At 50.0% G+C, this 17,942-nt stretch overlaps 1 protein-coding gene across 12 annotated transcripts in view; it reads left to right on the top strand.

Annotated features, from left to right (window-relative positions):
- Positions 1 to 781: 781 nt before the first annotated feature.
- The window catches only part of PIP5K1C (phosphatidylinositol-4-phosphate 5-kinase type 1 gamma), a 44,781-nt gene continuing 27,620 nt past the window's right edge, over positions 782 to 17,942 (top strand). For 3 of the 12 annotated variants that reach the window (XM_083421527.1, XM_083421528.1, XM_083421532.1), the window contains exons 1-3: positions 791 to 985; positions 15,183 to 15,214; positions 15,805 to 15,897. In XM_083421527.1, the coding sequence (XP_083277653.1) occupies positions 838 to 985; positions 15,183 to 15,214; positions 15,805 to 15,897 (273 nt within the window). In that variant the 5' untranslated portion in view covers positions 791 to 837. Of the gene's footprint in view, positions 986 to 15,182; positions 15,215 to 15,804; positions 15,898 to 17,942 lie in introns of all 12 variants that reach the window. The other 9 variants (XM_083421526.1, XM_083421522.1, XM_083421529.1 and 6 more) reach the window with 6 other exon arrangements.

Here is a 17,942-nt window from a genome sequence, read left to right as displayed (position 1 = left end):
GAACGCTGCAACCCCAGAGTCGGCCACGACTGGACCTAATGGTCAGGGGTCCCTTTACCTTTACCTTATAAACGCCCTCCCACCAGATGTCAAAGAGAACAACAACCTCCAGACATCTGAAGGCAGCCCTGCTTAGGGAAGCTTTTAATGTTTGATGTATTACGGTATTTTAATATTTTTTTGGAAGCCACCCAGAGTGGCTGGGGAAGCTCAGCCAGATGGGTGGGGTATAAATAATAAATTATTATTATTATTATTATCATCATCATCATCATCACCATTATCACCCATGCCATGTGCAATGTGCACCGGCTGGCAAGCAGACCAGGATTGGTGTTAATAATAATAATAATAATAATAATAATAATAATAATAATAATAATAATAATAATTTGCACCAGCGCCACGCGCCCCAGCTGGCAAACAGCCTAGGCGCGCATGCGCACAAGGAGCGCCGCCAGCGACCCTTCCCAAGCCCTTCCGAACGCTCCCTTTTGTGCTTCAGAGCGAGCGAGCGGCGGCGGCCAGAGCGGCCCCTCCGGAAAGGCCTCCTCTAGCCCGCCCCTCTCGTCCTGCGGCGAGCGGGCGCCTGCGCACAAGAACGCATTCCGCGCCAGCCAGGAACCTCCGCTCTCGCGCCTGCGCAGGAGAAGCCGAAGCCCCATCCTACCGAGCGTGCGGCGGCGGCCAGAGCGGCTCGGAGCCTGCGCCTGCGCGTTGCCGCCTGGCTCTTTCTCTCTCGGCGTCTCCTCAGGAGGGGAAGCGGCGGCGGCGGAGCTGAGGAGAGCCGAGGCCCGGCCTGCCTCCCGCGCTGCCTGCCGCCCTCCCTCGCCGGCCATGGAGCTGGAGGCGCCCGACGAGGCCGGCGGCGCCGCAGGGGCAGAGGCCGGGGCAGGAGCCCTCGAGGCCGAGGCAGGAGGAGGAGGAGGGGGCGGCAGCAGCTGGGGGGCGCCGGTGCTGCGGGAGCCTCAGGCGGCCGGAGCAGGTGAGCGGGGGGGGGGAGGGAGGGGGGGCAACGGGGGGAGGGAGGGGGGCAACGGGGGGGGGTAATCGTATTGAATATTGGTAATCAGATATATAGATATTTTCACACATACACAAAAATATGTTTTAGACACACACATTATACACACACACACATATATGTATTTATATACATGTGTGTGTGTGTGTGTGTGTGTATAATTTAATAGTAGGAGGGGGAACTGGACTCCCCCCCCCCGGTCGGGGGGAATAATCATATTCAGTATTGGTAATCAGATATAGATATAGATGTTTTCACACATACATGCACACACACAAAAATATGTTTATATATACATATATATAAATATATATATATGCACACACACATATGTATATGTGTGTGTGTGTGTGTGTGTGTGTGTATATATATATATATGTATATGTATGTATATACATATAAAATTTAATAGTAGGAGGGGGAACCAGACCCCCCCGTTGGTGGGAATAATCATATTCAATATTGGTAATCAGATACAGAAATAGATATTTTCACACACACATACATGCACACACTATATATATATATATATATATATATATCAGGCTCCCACCCTCAGGGTGATAATCATGTTAAATATTGACATATACACACACACACATGTTTAAATTATATATATAATTTAATTATATGTACTATATATACAGGGTGAGTCTTTTAAAAGAGGCACTGTGGAGGAACATGTGTCCTCTGTATCCATGGGGCCTCTTTTAAAGGACTCACCCTGTGTGTGTGTGTGTGTGTATAAACATCATCCTCCAATTAAATATTGGGAATATATCCCTTACTTCATAATATCCTTCATAAGATTTTATACATACACACACACACATATACACACAAACGGAATATTTTTTATACACATAGAGAATATTTATGTTTATATAATATAATATAATACTACTACTATAGTGCATGACAATCATAGACTTGTAGAGTGTCGAGGGGCCCTGAGGGTCCTCTAGTCCACCCCCCTGCAATACAGGAATCTTTTGCCTAACATGCAGCTCGAACCCCCAACCCGGATACCGAGAGCCTCATTCTCTGCCAACTGAGCTATCCCAGCTATCAAAATGCATATTTGAAATTTCAATTCGCAATAACCGCGCTGTCGGTATCAATCATACAGTTATCGTCGGTATTGTTATTATTCGCATCGTGTCTGTCGTCATCAATTAAATGCATCCGGGTTGTTAATAATGTTGTCGTTGCTCCTCCTATTATTAGTATTAATGTTATATAACACCCAGTTTGTAATATTGTTAATAATGCAGTTTTCAATCAGCAAGAGTCGTCCCTTGGATTAGCCTATTGTCATTATTGTTATTGGTGTCACTCCTGACGTCAATTGAAATGTATTGGGGTTGCTAATGGTAGGAGTTATTCTTCCTGTTGCTACTGGTATTGACATTATTCTCACTGGCACCCTTAAATGAAATGCGTTAGGGTTATTAATAATAATCTTCGTAGAATCGTGGTGCTGTAAGGTACCCCCAGCGGTCATCTAGCCCAGCCCTCTGCAATGCAAGAATCTCAGCATCCTATTTGAAGCCATACCAGTTACTGTTATTCTTGCTGTTGTTGTAATTACTGGTGTTGCTATCGGGATTATTACTGCCGTAGTTAATTGAAATGTATTTGGGTTGTTGTTAATAATATTGTTCCCAGTAGTAGTCTTAATATTTTTATCCATGCCATTACTTAAAATGTATGGGGGGGGGGAATACTGTCATGCTAATACTATAATTCTAACTTATTCTTAACATTAGTAATATCAGTAACTGAGCTATTTTGGGGTGGTGAGAGGGGGGCAGCGATCAGCGCCATCCCACTACCGTACTTTGAATTTAATAACATTACTGAGAATATTAATAATGATATGCTGCACTCTGGGTGGCTGAGGGGGAAATCATCATCCTATTACCATAATTCTAGTTTACTGCTAACCGTGGAAAGTAATAAGTAATAGTCATATGGCGTGCTTTGGGGAAGAGGAAGGAGGAATCAGCACTGCCAGCCTAACGCTTCGAATCTTGTTTATTAATAATAATATGGGGGCACCAAACGGCTCTTTAAACAAAGGTTGCAGTCACCAAAATGCAGTACCTACCATAGTTGCCATTGTTGGGCACAACGGCTCTATAAAGTCTCATTTTTCAAATGATGGGCTAGTTCGAATGATTGCTTCTCAATTAAATTAATCTGGCTAGTTCAGACGACAACTTTGAGCTAGATCAAGAGCATGGGTAGGCAAACTGAGGCCCGGGGGCCGGATCAGGCCCAATGGCCTTCTCAGTGCAAATGGTCCGGGAATCAGTGTGTTTTTACATGAGTAGAATGTGTCCTTTTATTTAAAATGCATCTCTCGGTTATTTGTGGGGCACAGAAATTCGTTCATTCCCCCCACCCCAAATATAGTCTGGCTCTCCACAAGGCCTGAGGGACTGTGGACCGGCCCCTCTGAAAATGTTTGCTGACCCCTGGTGAGGAGCTTTGAGAACTTAAAAGATGAAAAGTCGCTTGATTCAGGGACCTCTTTTCCTGAACTGCTTCAGCTCCTACTCGGGTTGCATGGAAAAAAGGGTTTCGGTTTCTAAAATTCATTGCAGTTGTGCAGATAAAACACAACTGATTCTACAGGGTGGTGTATTAGGATGTGGAAACAGCCGAGACCCAATGATCCCCCCAGACGATGGAGATGTCCGGGTGCCATCTTGACACCCCGGCGTCTTCCCAGGCCGAATGTCATGTGCAAAATGTGTCTGGCCCCTGGCAAATTTCGAACACTGGGTGGGATAGGTTAGAGGGGAATCGCCCTCGTCATCTTAGGGTTGGAATCAACCCATTACCTAGAGCATTAGCCGTCATGGGCAGTGCTGAGTCCTACTCAAGGATAGACCTCTGGCTGTTATGGGTCTTACTGTATTTTTTGCTCTATAAGACTCACTTTTCCCCTCCTAAAAAGTAAGGGGAAATGTGTGTGCGTCTTATGGAGCAAATGCAGGCTGCGCAGCTATCCCAGAAGCCAGAACAGCAAGAGGGATTGCTGCTTTCGCTGCGCAGCGATCCCTCTTGCTGTTCTGGCTTCTGAGATTCAGAATATTTTTTTTCTTGTTTTCCTCCTCCAAAAACTAGGTGCGTCTTGTGGTCTGGTGCGTCTTACAGAGCGAAAAATACGGTAATTATCGTTTATTTCACTTGGCCTGCTCGGCCGGCGTGACTCATAGTGGCCGTGACCCAGGTATTACTGATGGGTGACAGGCTGCATCACGCTTGGATTACAGCCATTAGCCGTCAAGCGTTGCCAAGTCATGACGCAGGCCAGTAGAGGAGACCGCACCCTTCATGTGACTACTCAGATGTAAGCCCCATTGAGTCCAACAGGACTGGCACCCAAGTAAAGGGGGTTTGTTCCGGTCCCACCCTTTTCTCTAAGGAGCTCCGGGCGTCGTATATACGGCTCTCCCCGTCTCATTTAATCCCCTCAACAACACTGAGAGGTAGGCTAGGCTGAAATGCCATTAATTGGGCCAGGGCCGCCCAGTGAGCTTCATGGCTGAGTAGGGGTTTGAACCCCAGTCATTACTTGATAGCTTCCTATTAAAGGTAAAGGGACCCCTGACCATTAGGTCCAGTCGCGGCCGACTCTAGGGTTAACCGGGTGCCAGCCACGTTTTGCGACTGGCGTGTGCCCAGTCGCAACCACGTGGAGATCCCTGGATGCCTCGTTGGTGACTGGAGAAAACAAAATGCCACTTAGAGAAAGATCTGAAACGTTTCCCCTGGAGCTTGAATTTGTTTTATTCTGGATAGTTTGTTTCCACGTGCTGTAAACAGCTTTGTGATTTGTTCAAAATACGAAGCGATATGGAAATAAAACAAACAGCAATAATAACAATAAGTATAAATTGCATTAAAAGCACCTAGGTAATTCATCGCGGCTACTGTAAGCTGGGTTTAAGGTGCCATTTTGCAAATAGATAATATATCTGAGTTTCTGGCGCTGTCCCCACCCCCATTTCTACTCCTGCTGACTGTGTCTTCAGTGGATGCTCCCCCTGGCCAGGTCAGTTTGGAATTTATTTTTAAGGTCAGGAAAAAACTGAGCCTCCTCCCCTGAGGAGATGTTCCAAAATGCCTGGAGTTGAGAGAACTGCTCTTTGAGGCAGCAGGCAGGCGTTTTAAAACCAGGGCCATCAGCAGTTTCAGAAATATCTCAGTTGCCTCTTAAACATTTTAATCTGGTTGGATTTAAACAGACTTTGAGGCCATCCATACCTCAGTGTAGGGGGCACTTTTTTTGAGGAGATGGAAGGTATAAATGAAATCTTTTCAATTTTTTTTTAAATGCAACCCTCATCAGCGGAAAGAAAACCCATCTCTAATAGCGTCTTGCTTACTTTCTCTGTTAACGGCAACACATCGGATGCAAAATATAGCCTCAGGCGATAAAAGAACTCGCAGCCCCCCCCCCCAAATTAAAAATAGCATGGTTAAAAAGCTGGACCCCTCCCTCCGTGAGTCATTTGTAACACCCTTTAACCAGCATGTGACAATGAAGCCGTATAAATCAAGATTGTTTATTCTCCCCCCCCCCTCCACCTTCACCCTCTTTGCGTGTGGGTGACGCTGGGATTCAAATCATGTTCACGGTAATAACAGGATTGGTGTTTGATGCAGGCTTTAAAAACATGCCCTGGTTTGATGTGCACATCTCAAGGCCTCCCCCGGTACACAGATGTCCTTTCATTCCTCTCCCCCCGAAGTCTTTCCTCTGTCAAACCTGTGGCATTCATGTTATCTATTGCTCACCCTGAGGTCCCAGGGCCCATAGCCATGCAGGAACACGGTGTTAAAAACAAGTAAAGGTAAAGGTACCCCTGCCCGTACGGGCCAGTCTTGACAGACTCTAGGGTTGTGCGCCCATCTCACTCAAAGAGGCCAAGGGCCAGCACTGTCCGGAGACACTTCCGGGTCACGTGGCCAGCGTGACATCGCTGCTCTGGCGAGCCAGAGCCGCACACGGAAACGCCGTTTACCTTCCCGCTAGTAAGCGGTCCCTATTTATCTACTTGCACCCGGGAGTGCTTTCGAACTGCTAGGTTGGCAGGCGCTGGGACCGAACAGCGGGAGCGCACCCCGCCGCGGGGATTCGAACCGCCGACCTTTCGATCAGCAAGCCCTAGGCACTGAGGCTTTAACCCACAGCGCCACAAGTAAACAACTCAAAAACCATGAAAACCTGGTGGGTCCTCAAGTGTTGAAAGCCAGGCCGAAGGGGTGAATCTTCAGAATTCTCTGAAAGCTGTAGGCTCACCTCTGTGCGGAGGGAGTCCCACAGCTTTGGGGCTGCCGCAGAGAAGGCTCTCCTCCCTGGCCCGTCACCCACCTGAGCTTTTGAGGGAGGGTGAACTACCAAGAGGGCCTGCTCTGCCAACCTCGGCACCCGAGAGGGTCTTCCGGGAAGTAGGAGGCCTTTTCAGGTGTTTGGGACCTGAGTCATTTGTGAGCGCCTCGAAAAAAAATGGCGACCAGCACAGCTGTTTTAAAACGGGTTGTTTAAGATCCGTGTACCTGAAGGAGCATCGCCACCCCCATGGTCCAGCCTGGACACTGAGGTCCAGCTCCAAGGGCCTTCTGGCGGTTCCCCCTCTGCGAAAAACGAGGTTACAGGGAAGCAGGCAGAGGGCCTCCTCGGTGGTGGCACCCGCCCTGTGGAACGCCCTCCCGTCAGATATAAAGGAGATGAAACAACTTTCTGAATTTTAGGAGACGCCATATTTATTTACCCCCTTGGTCTGTAGAGCTGCCCCATAGCAGAAGTGCTCTAGGAGGGCAGTGAGGTGTGCTAGATAGAGTGTCAGACGAGGACCTGGGAGATCAGGGTTCGAATCCCGAAGCTCGCTGAATGACCTTTGAGTCGGTTGCAGACTCTTAGCCTACCTCTCAGGGTTGTTGTAGGGATTAACTGAGGACGGGGGCGAACCGTGTTCTCCTTGCAGAAAAAGTTGCGATATCAGTGCAGCGAGAAAGCTCTTCCGCTGAGCTGCTTAAGAAAGCTGGAGGGGCCGGCCAGATGGAGATGTCTGTCGCCAAACTTGGCATCCAGAGATCTCCACATGGTTGCCATCAGACCAGCGCTCGTTGGAGAAATGTGCCTGGCAGATTTCGGGCACCGGACCTGAGCCTTGGCACCACCTGGTGATGATGGCAGTGGGAGAGCTGAGGAGCAGAGCTCACTGCATCTGGAAAGGAAGTAAGGTAAAGGTAAAGGGACCCCTGACCATTAGGTCCAGTTGTGGAGGACTCTGGGCTTGCAGCGCTCATCTCGCTTTACTGGCCGAGGGAGCCGGCGTACAGATTCCGGGTCATGTGGCCAGCAGGACTAAGCCGCTTCTGGTGAACCAGAGCAACGCACAGAAACGCCATTTACCTTCGCGCCGCAGTGGTACCTATTTATCTACTTGCACTTTGACGTGCTTTCGAATTGCTAGGTTGGCAGGAGCAGGGACCGAGCAACGGGAGCTCACCCCATCATTGCGGGGATTCGAACCGCCGACCTTCTGATCGGCAAGCCCTAGCCTCTGGTTTAACCCACAGCACCACCCATCTCCCACGGGAAGGAAGTAGACTGCCTTATTTTAATAGATGGTGTGTGTAAGCTGCTCTGGGAGCCTTTTTTTGGCTGGAGTAAGATGCTGCATTTAGAAAAAGAAAAGTCCAGAGTTTTCCCTCTCTGGGGAAATACGGTACAAGGCTGCTTCAGCCGCTAGGATTAATGGGCAGGGTTTGATGCCTTGGTGGTGCGGCGAGATCGTTTAAAGCAGTTGGCCCTAACAGAGTGAGCGCAGTGTGAGTAAATTCTGCTCCAGGCAGAGAAGCATCTTCAGCCCACACTGATTCTGGCTCCCCGGGGTGGAGTTTGGGACGGGAGGGTGGAACTCTGATCCTTTGCCGCGGCGGTACAGAGGGCTGGAACGCCAAGCTCCGCCAGCCAGGATGAGTAATGAGAGCGTGATTCAAGGCTGGCCTTAGCCTGCGGCAGTGGAGAGCAGTTCCTTTGAGGAGCTGGTTTTGGAGCTTAGGCAGAGATATATTTATATGGTGAAAGAGAGAGACAGAGAGGTCCATCTAGCCAGTGTTAGGAAACTCAGATATATAAGCTAATCACCAAATGGCGCTTTTAACCTAGGTTACGGTGGCGCTGTGGGTTAAACCACAGAGCCTAGGACTTGCCGATCAGAAGGTCGGTGGTTCGAATCCCCGCAATGACGGGGTGAGCTCCCGTCGCTCGGTCCCTGCTCCTGCCCACCTAGCAGTTCGAAAGCACATCAAAGTGCGAGTAGATAAATAGGTCCCGCTCCGGCGGGAAGGTAAACGGCGTTTCCATTCGCTGCTCTGGTTCGCCAGAAACGGCTCAGTCCTGCTGGCCACATGACCCGGAAGCTGTACGCTGGCTCCCTCGGCCAGTAAAGTGAGATGAGCGCCGCAACCCCAGAGTCGGCCACGACTGGACCTAATGGTCAGGGGTCCCTTTACCCTTTACCTTTACAGTCGCCACGATGGAACGCCTAGGTGCCATTTTTTCCTCGACCGAATTTGTTGTTGCTGTTGTTGTTTGTTCCATTTCTATATCGCTTCAAATTTTAAAGAAAAACCTCAAAGCGGTTTACAGCACATTGGAACACCCATTGAAGCAATCCAGCTTCAAGGGAAACGTTTCACAGCCATTTTGCTTTCCCCAAATTTGTTCACCGGCTTAATTTATGGAGCTGACCCATAGCAGGGCTCTACATAGCCAGTGGGGCTGTAGGGTTGAGGCACACAAAAAGCCACCTTTGTCTCTTTCTCTCTCTGGCTCTCCATAGGATGCCTAGGCGGTCGTTTCAGGACACGTTTCGAAGGCATGGCTCGCTGGGTTCTCCCTGCCTTTAAGTTGTCTAGACTTGAGCTGCCAGAGCGCTTGTGGGTCCTCATTAATGTCTCCTTTCTGCATTTTGGGTTGGGTGTTGAGCTGATTAGACCAGACATTCAGCCTTCTGCTTGGTCTGTGTGTGTGTGTGTGTGTGTGTGTGTGTGTGTGTGTACTGCAGCTGCCTGCGTTTCCTTGCTCCTGTTTTCTTCCCTTTCCGGATGACACATAAATGCCTTCGCAGCATGACTTCTTACCAGAGTTCTCGTGGTGTGAGTTCTTACCTCTGACCAGAGTTTGGCCCCGTCGCCAGGCACTGAAGTGCGTCGCTTTTACTTACGTGATTTTTGCATTGGGGTGTGTGGCGTTTTGATACTCTCCCTTGTCGGTTCCCAGACAAGGTTAAACAAAATGAAAAGGCTGCATCAATAGGAGTATAGCATCTAGATCAAGGGAAGTAATAGTGCCACTGTATTCTGCTCTGGTCAGACCTCACCTGGAGTACTGTGTCCAGTTCTGGGCACCACAGTTCAAGAAGGACACTGACAAACTGGAACGTGTCCAGAGAAGGGCAACCAAAATGGTCAAAGGCCTGGAAACGATGCCTTCTGAGGAACGGCTAAGGGAGCTGGGCATGTTTAGCCTGGAGAAGAGGAGGTTAAGGGGTGATATGATAGCCATGTTCAAATATAGAAAAGGATGTCACATAGAGGAGGGAGAAAGGTTGTTTTCTGCTGCTCCAGAGAAGCGGACACGGAGCAATGGATCCAAACTACAAGAAAGAAGATTCCACCTAAACCTTAGGAAGAACTTCCTGACAGTAAGAGCTGTTTGACAGTGGAATTTGCTGCCAAGGAGTGTGGTGGAGTCTCCTTCTTTGGAGGTCTTTAAGCAGAGGCTTGACAACCATATGTCAGGAGTGCTCTGATGGTGTTTCCTGCTTGGCAGGGGGTTGGACTCGATGGCCCTTGTGGTCTCTTCCAGCTCTATGATTCTATGATTCGATGAATAAATAAGCAGATGAGGCAAAACGGGCCCATCTCGAGGCCATCATCCTGATCTCACAGTGGCCAGAGAGATGTCCGTTAAAGAGCTATGATAGCTATCTTGAAATATCTAAAGGGCTGTCGCATGGAAGATGGAGCAAGCTTATTTTCTCCTGCTTCGGAGGCTAGGACTTGGAGCCAGTGGCTTCAAGTTACAAGTAAGGAGATTCCGACATAACATCAGGGAGAAGATGTGAGGCCTTTTCTCTTCTTTCTCCCCCAGTTAGTACTCAACTAAGTTAGTCTCCGTTGCTCTGTCCCAGCACCTGCCAACCTAGCAGTTCGAAAGCACGCCAGCGCAAGTAGATAAATAGGTACCGCTCCGGCGGGAAGGTAAATGGCATTTCTGTGCGCTCTGGTTTCCATCAGGGTGTCCCATTGCGCCAGAAGCGGTTTAGTCCTGCTGGCCACGTGACCCGGAAAGCTGACTGCAGACAAACGCCAGCTCCCTCGGCCTGAAAGCGAGATGAGCACCGCAACCCCATAGCCGCCTTTGACTGGACTTAACCATCCAGGGGTCCTTTACTTTTTTTACCTTTACTCAATACCCCATTGCTGGTACTCATGACTGGTTTCGCGGGGTGGGGGTTTGGATGAGCTGGGCTGTAAGCGACCTCAAGCCAGAAGGCAGGGTCTTGTGAGCCAGACCCTAGTGTTGGTTTAGGCCTGGGTTTCAAATCCCCAACGCCCAGCTGGGCGACCTTGGAGAGAGAGGCAGTCACAGTCTCTCAGCCTAACCTATGTTGCAGGGCTGTTGTGAAGATGGGAAGGGGATTGGTGGTGGGGTGGATGACTTGTGCCACCTTGGAAGGCAGGCAGGATGTAAACGCAGTAAGTAGCTATTTAATGATGAATACCAGTAGCTCCAGGGACACGGGTGGCGCTGTGGGTTAAACCACAGAGCCTAGGACTTGCTGATCAGAAGATCAGCAGTTCGAAACCCCGTGACGGAGTGAGCTCCCGTTGCTTGGTCCCTGCTCCTGCCAACCTAGCAGTTCGAAAGCACGTCAAAGTGCAAGTAGATCAGTAGGTACCACTCCAGCGGGAAGGCAAACGGCATTTCCGTGCGCTGCTCTGGTTCGCCAGAAGCGGCTTAGTCCTGCTGGCCACATAACCCGGAAGGTGAACGCCGGCTCCCTCTGCCAGTAAAGCGAGATGAGCGCCGCAACCCCAGAGTCGGCCACGACTGGACCTAATGGTCAGGGGTCCCTTTACCAGTAGCTCCACCGCTCGGCAGTAGAAGCGCTATAGATAATGATGGTTTCAGGTTAGAGAAGGTGGGCTGAGTACCTTTTATCCCACGCTTGGAGGAAATGCAGCATTTAAACGTCCTAATAATCATCATGGAAGGGGGGAGGCAGGTTCATGCAAGCCGCCCTTTGGCCACCATTAGCCTTCCAGGTGTGTGTGCACTTGGGATGCAGGGAATTGTGGCCCCCAACATGTGGAGGACGCCCGGATAGTGACAGGCAAGGTGCTTCTTGGTGCAGTCTTGGGAGACGTGAGCAGCACTCGATAAGCAAGGCTAGGTCGCAATAGCCCTCGCTTCCCCGGCTCCACAGCTTCACCCTCACGCCACCGGAGTTAAATGAGTTGTTGTCACTGGCATTTATTTATTTATTTTTGCAGCAGGCCATCTGTCAGCGGGCTTAAGAGATAAGTGCCCCCCTTAATACCCCTGGCAAGCCGCCAGCGAGAGGCGTTCCTTTCGGCCCGTGTCACAAATCGGATTTTTGCCGTTGCGCATTTGAGACGCAATAGCCCGGTGTGTTCGTGTGTGAGGTTCCTTCGTTTGGTCTCCCAGTCCCGCCTCGCATCTTTATTTATTTATTAATTATGCTTATCTATGGGTTTTCTCTTACCCCCCCCCCCCAACCTGGACTCCGTTCATCCCTGGGGACTTTTTATTAGGTACTTAAATGCGGCAAGGCAAAGCCGATTGCGGTCGTTATTGCAAAGCTAATCTCCAGTGCTGGAATTTTGACAGTTGGCAGAGATGGGATTAGCCAGCCCAGTTTCCCTAGAAGCAGTGCTCTCGCAGTGTCGTTGTTTGTATGTGTTAAAAGGCTTCGGTTTACATCCCCACCCGCATCATAATGGGTAGTTTTGGGGGTTGTGTAGCTGGGCTTTGGTTTGAGGCCAGAAAAAAACAACACAGAATGTGCCAAATCTAGCTCCCAGGATACCTGTCCCTTTGTTGTTGAGTCGTTTAGTCGTGTCCGCCTCTTCGTGACCCCCTGGACCAGAGCACGCCAGGCCCTCCTGTCTTCCACTGCCTCCCGCAGTTGGGTCAAACTCATGCTGGTAGCTTCAAGAACACTGTCCCACCATCTCGTCCTCCGTCGTCCCCTTCTCCTTGCGCCCTCCATCTTTCCCAACATCAGGGTCTTTTCCAGGGAGTCTTCTCTTCTCATGAGGTGGCCAAAGTATTGGAGCCTCAGCTTCAGGATCTGTCCTTCCAGTGAGCACTCAGGGCTGGTTTCCTTCAGAATGGAGAGGTTGGATCTTCTTGCAGTCCATGGGACTCTCAAGAGTCTCCTCCAGCACCACAATTCAGAAGCATCCATCCTTCATGGATCATTGCCTTGCCGTGGCGAAGGGGCTTGAATAACTCAGAGAAGCTATGAAATATGCCGAGCAGGGCACCTGTTCCTACTCTGCTATAAAAACAAAAACAAAAAAATACCCCTAAAAATCAAGTTCCCAGTCCCTGTGATGAAGATAGACTTCAGGACTCTGAAAGTCCATGGGATGGTTGAATAAGCTTTTCATTGGCTGAGTGCATGCCTAGGCTACCTCCCGGACTGTTAAAAGTTGGTGGAGAGGAGGGAGGTTAAAGAATAATAATTTGTTCTTCAGCATCGCATTTGCACCTGCAATTCGGTTTGCCGGACAGAACAAACCTTCCTCCCAGCAAATCAGTTTTGGAGGGCGAAGGGTGCGGTGGAAAGACCCCGCTGTGCGAGCCAAAGTCCTTTCGCAGGGCTAATTCATTAGATGAATCCAGCCATTGAGTAGTGTCAGGGAACTGCCATCGGAGCTGGAGGCGGAGAGGAGGCTCCAGAGGGATGCCGGAGAGGGTCCCAGTAGGGAGAGAGGTAGCCCATCCGCTGGGGAAGGAAATCAGTGCAACACCAGTGAAGAAGGGGCGGGAGATGGGGGAATCGGAGAGGTGGCTCCAGGACTCCTCGCCGGAGACCAGCAGAGAGGGCACGAGTACTCCGTTGCCCACACCCACCTTGCGCAGAAGACTTCCGTGCAGGCAGAGTAGGAGGAGACTGGGCGTCAAACAGCTTCTATGTTGGAAGAGGTTCAAGAAACGCCCACTGGCGGATTCTGCCAGCAACTGAGGCAGCCACGGAACTTGGGGCTGTCCAGACAGAAAGGGTTCAACCAGGCAACCTAGCCAGGAGTGGCGGCAACTTACGCACGAGCAACCCCTAGAACCATTACAAGTAGTCTGCCAAATCTGCTCCGAGGGACTAGACGTGGATGGGGTCTCAGCACTTTGGATGGTTTGTGTCTCACACGGCCAGACATTTCACCGTACTGTACTGAGGTGGGGATTGTGGGTTTAAGCTGGAACCTTTGTCCTTGACGGACCAGTTTTAAGAACATCGGAAGAGCCTTGCAGCAGCTGAATGAGGCCAAAGGGGGTCTTATCTACAGGATGCCCCCTGTGGAAAGCCCACGGGCAGGAGCTGAGAGCCACAGCATCTCTCTACTCCGCCCCCCGTGATTCCCAGCATTTGATATTCAGAGGCAGACTTCCTCCGAAAGAACATAGCCATTCCTTCTCTGGAGGGAGTGCATGCAGGAGCCAGGCCTTGTGACCAGTAGGGCTTCGCAGGACTGGAGCCTTCCTAAGTTTGTTCTGAAGAGGCAAGGCGCGGCCGGACAGGTGAGGCCGATTGGTAACTCACAGCACCTGGTGGCAAGAGCTGGGAAGGGATATAAGGTCAGCTTTTCCCTTCGGCTCTTTGCCACAGCAACTCGTCTCCTGCCTTGCTGCATTTGACTTCTGGCTTCCTGATCCTCGGATCTCAGTTCCTTAACTCCTTGCTTCTCGACCCTCGGACCCCTGCCTTTGTGACTCCTTGATCCTCGGGTCCCTGCCTTCATGACTCCTTGCTTCTCAACCCTCAGACACTTGACTTTGTGACTCCTTGCTTCTCAACCCTCGGACCCCTGACTTTGTGACTCCTTGCTTCTTGATCCTTGGACCCCTGACTTCGTGACTCCTTGCTCCTCGACCCTCGGACCCTTGACTTCTTGATCCTTGGACCCCTGGCTTCGTGACTCCTTGCTTCTCAACCCTCAGACCCTTGACTTTGTGACTCCTTGCTTCTCAACCCTCGGACCCCTGACTTTGTGACTCCTTGCTTCTTGATCCTTGGACCCTTGACTTTGTGACTCCTTGCTTCTCAACCCTCGGACCCCTGACTTTGTGACTCCTTGCTTCTCAACCCTCGGACCCCTGACTTTGTGACTCCTTGCTTCTCAACCCTCGGACCCCTGACTTCGTGACTCTTTGCTTCTCAACCCTCGGACCCCTGGCTTTGTGACTCCTTGCTTCTTGATCCTCGGACCTTTGACTTTGTGACTCCTTGCTTCTTGATCCTTGGAACCTTGACTTCATGACTCCTTGCTTCCTGACCCTCGGACCCTTGGCTTCTTGACTCCCAGCTCTCTGACCCTCAGACTCTTGGCTTCCTGACTCCTGGCTTCTGGACTCCAGTTCCTGCTCCCACCCCGCCATCTTGCCCCCGGTCCCAACGTCCTCAGCCGGGACTTCAATCGCCCGTAGACCGGACCGTGACATTTCCCGTCCCAATTTGGCAATATGAGGTTCCCCACCTGGTATATAAGCTGCCTCAGATTGCCTTGATGTGGACTAGACTCCTGATCAATGCACATAAGGCATTCTTTTTGCGTTGGCTTGGACGTCAATCCCACTGCATTGAATAGGGACTTGTTCCCACGTGTGTTGAGCATCACAGCAAGTCAAGGCGAACAGAAGGGGAATGTCAAATCGGTTTAATTTGGAAGAAGAGGGGTGGGTTTTTTAGGCAATGGGGCTGAAGGCCAGGCTCTCTTTGCCAGGTGGGTCCCTCTTCCCACCTCCCTGGGCTCTGCAGCAGTTACCTGTTGGAGTTCTGAGATATTCCTCCTTACCTTGACTCTCTCTTTCCCTCCTCAGGGCCGGCGGTGAGCAAGGCTGTCCTAACAGAGGTGAGCTCAGGTGCTTTTTTTCCTGTCCTGACCTTTTCCTGAGACTCAGATAAACATCAGGGGTCCCACTCGGTGTCCCATCGTCATCCAAGCCAGGGCACGTGGTTCCAAGAAAGAATCAGGGTCCTGGGGGGTGGTGGCTTCTTGTTCTCTCCATACACAGTGGTGCCTCGCAAGACGAAATCAATACGTTCCGCGAGTCTCTTCGTCTTGCGGTTTTTTCGTCTTGCGAAGCACGGCTATTAGCGGCTATTAACGGCTTAGTGGCTATTAGCGACTTTAAGAAAAAGGAAACAAACACGCAAGACGTTTCGTCTTGCAAAGCAAGCCCATAGGGAAATTCGTCTTGCGGAACGAGTCAAAAAACGGAAAACTCTTTCGTCTAGCGAGTTTTTCGTCTTGCAAGGCATTCGTCTTGCGGGGCACCACTGTAGTTTTTGGGAGAGTGATTTGTGGCCTGAGCTCAGCTAAGTGGCCAACAGTCCCAGAGGATTCGCTCCCTGATCTGCAGAAGTAGGCGTTGTTTTAAAAAATTACTATTTATTACCTTGGCGATGTTTTGGCTGACCTCGAAATCCTTCCTGCCTCAGGCACCTTCGTTGACAGGGCAGCCGGGGGCCGGGCAGGGCAAGAAGATCGGCCATCGTGGGGTTGATGCATCAGGCGAGACGACCTACAAGAAGGTACCCTTCCTGTTTCTTTATATGTTTCCTGCCCTTCTCCTAAGGTCTCCAGGGTGGGTTACGGTGTTAAAACACGGTATTTAAAGCTGCATTTCCCAAACCTGGGGTCCCCAGCTTGTTGTTGGACTACAAATCCCATCATCCCTAGCGGGTGGTCGGGGATGGTGGGATAATAATAATAATAATTTATTATTTGTACCCCGCCCATCTGGCTGGGTTTCCCCAGCCACTCTGGGCGGCTTCCATAGAAACAAAAAATACAGTAAAATATCACAGATTAAAAACTTCCCTGAACAGGGCTGCCTTAAGATGTCTTCTAAATGTCAGGTAGTTATTTATCGCTTTGACATCTGCTGAGAGGGCGTTCCACAGGACGGGCGCCACTACCGAGAAGGCCCTCTGCCTGGTTCCCTGTAGCTTTGCTTCTCACAATGAGGGAACCGCCAGAAGGCCCTCGGAACTGGACCTCAGTGTCCGGGCAGAACGATGGGAATGGAGACGCTCCTTCAGGTATACTGGGCCGAGGCCGTTTAGGGCTTTAAAGGTCAACACCAGCACTTTGAATTGTGCTCGGAAACGTACTGGGAGCCAATGTAGGTCTTTCAAGACCGGTGTTATGTGGTCTCGGCGGCCGCCCCCAGTCACCAGTCTAGCTGCCGCATTCTGGATTAGTTGTAGTTTCCGGGTCACCTTCAAAGGGAGCCCCACGTAGAGCGTGGGAGTTGTAGTCCAGCCGGGGACCCAAGTCTGACAAACGCTGGTTTAAAACAACACTTGTGAAAATAAGGTGGGTCCTAAAATATATACAGTGGTACCTTGGGTTAAGTACTTAATTCGTTCCGGAGGTCCGTACTTAACCTGAAACTGTTCTTAACCTGAAGCAGCACTTTAGCTAATGGGGCCTCCCGCTGCTGCCACTGTGCCGCGATTTGAGCCCGATTTCTTTTCCCATCCTGAAGCAAAGTTCTTAACCTGAAGCACTATTTCTGGGTTAGCGGAATCTGTAACCTGAAGCGTACGTAACCCGAGGTACCACTGTATGCACCTCAAGAGGTGTGTCTTCAGCCATCTCCAGAAGCAGTATAGTGAAGGTGTCAGAGACAGCTCTGCGAGAAGGCGGTTCCACAACGTAGGGGCTACCACGGAGAAGGCCCCGCTCTCGGGCCACCGCATACTCACACCCTGAGCCTCTTGAGGGCGGAGGAATTACCAGAACGCCCCTCTGTTTTCGATCTCAGCACCTGAAGAGGGCCTGTAGAGAAGGAGGCGATCTTTCAGGTATTCGGGACCTGAGCACAAGCACCTCGAACCGGGCCCAGAAATGAACTGTCAGCCAGTGCAGCTATTTTGAAACGAGATCTCACCCAAGCCAGTAATTTAGCAGCTGCATTTTGAACCAGCAGATGATATGCCTTTTATTAAGGCAAGATTTAACTCCTTCCCTTCCAATGTCCTGAATAATAGATTTTCCAATGGTCACATCTCAGCGGTGTGTGTATGTGATAATAGATCTATAGAATCTTTACAACATATACTATTCCGTTGTTCACTACATTCAGTTTCTCGGATCAGATTTTTGTCCCCTTTATTATTGGAAATCTCAGGTGACTCCTTGGGAACACAGCTAATGCATTTATTGCAAGATTCTGATCCGAGTAGGTCCCTTTCTGTTGCCAGATTTCTGATAACAGTATTAGCCTATAAAAGGAAAAAATGGATTACTCTATGATTATTGATTATCGATTTTGCCTAAATAATATTGATTTATACTGATAATTTGATATTTTAAGTGCTATATTGTTCTTATTCTAATGGAATTTGGAAACTTACGGCCTGAGATGTACTTGATTTTAACGTAATCTAATTTATTAATTTTATCTTGTTATACCTGTGTTGCTGTATGATGTACTGAATATGGGCCTATGGCCGTAATAAACTGTCTATCTATCTGTCAGCCAGTGCAGCTATTTTGAAACGAGATCTCACCCCAACCAGTAATTTAGCAGCTGCATTTTGGACCAGCTGAAGTTTCAGCCGTCTCCCAA

The sequence above is a fragment of the Podarcis tiliguerta genome (assembly GCF_965153285.1).
Source record: "Podarcis tiliguerta genome assembly, chromosome: 18".
In the NCBI taxonomy this organism is placed as follows: Eukaryota; Metazoa; Chordata; class Lepidosauria; order Squamata; family Lacertidae; genus Podarcis; species Podarcis tiliguerta.
The sequence above is the reverse complement of the archived record's forward strand: the minus strand, read 5'-3'. Positions and strand labels throughout refer to the sequence as shown.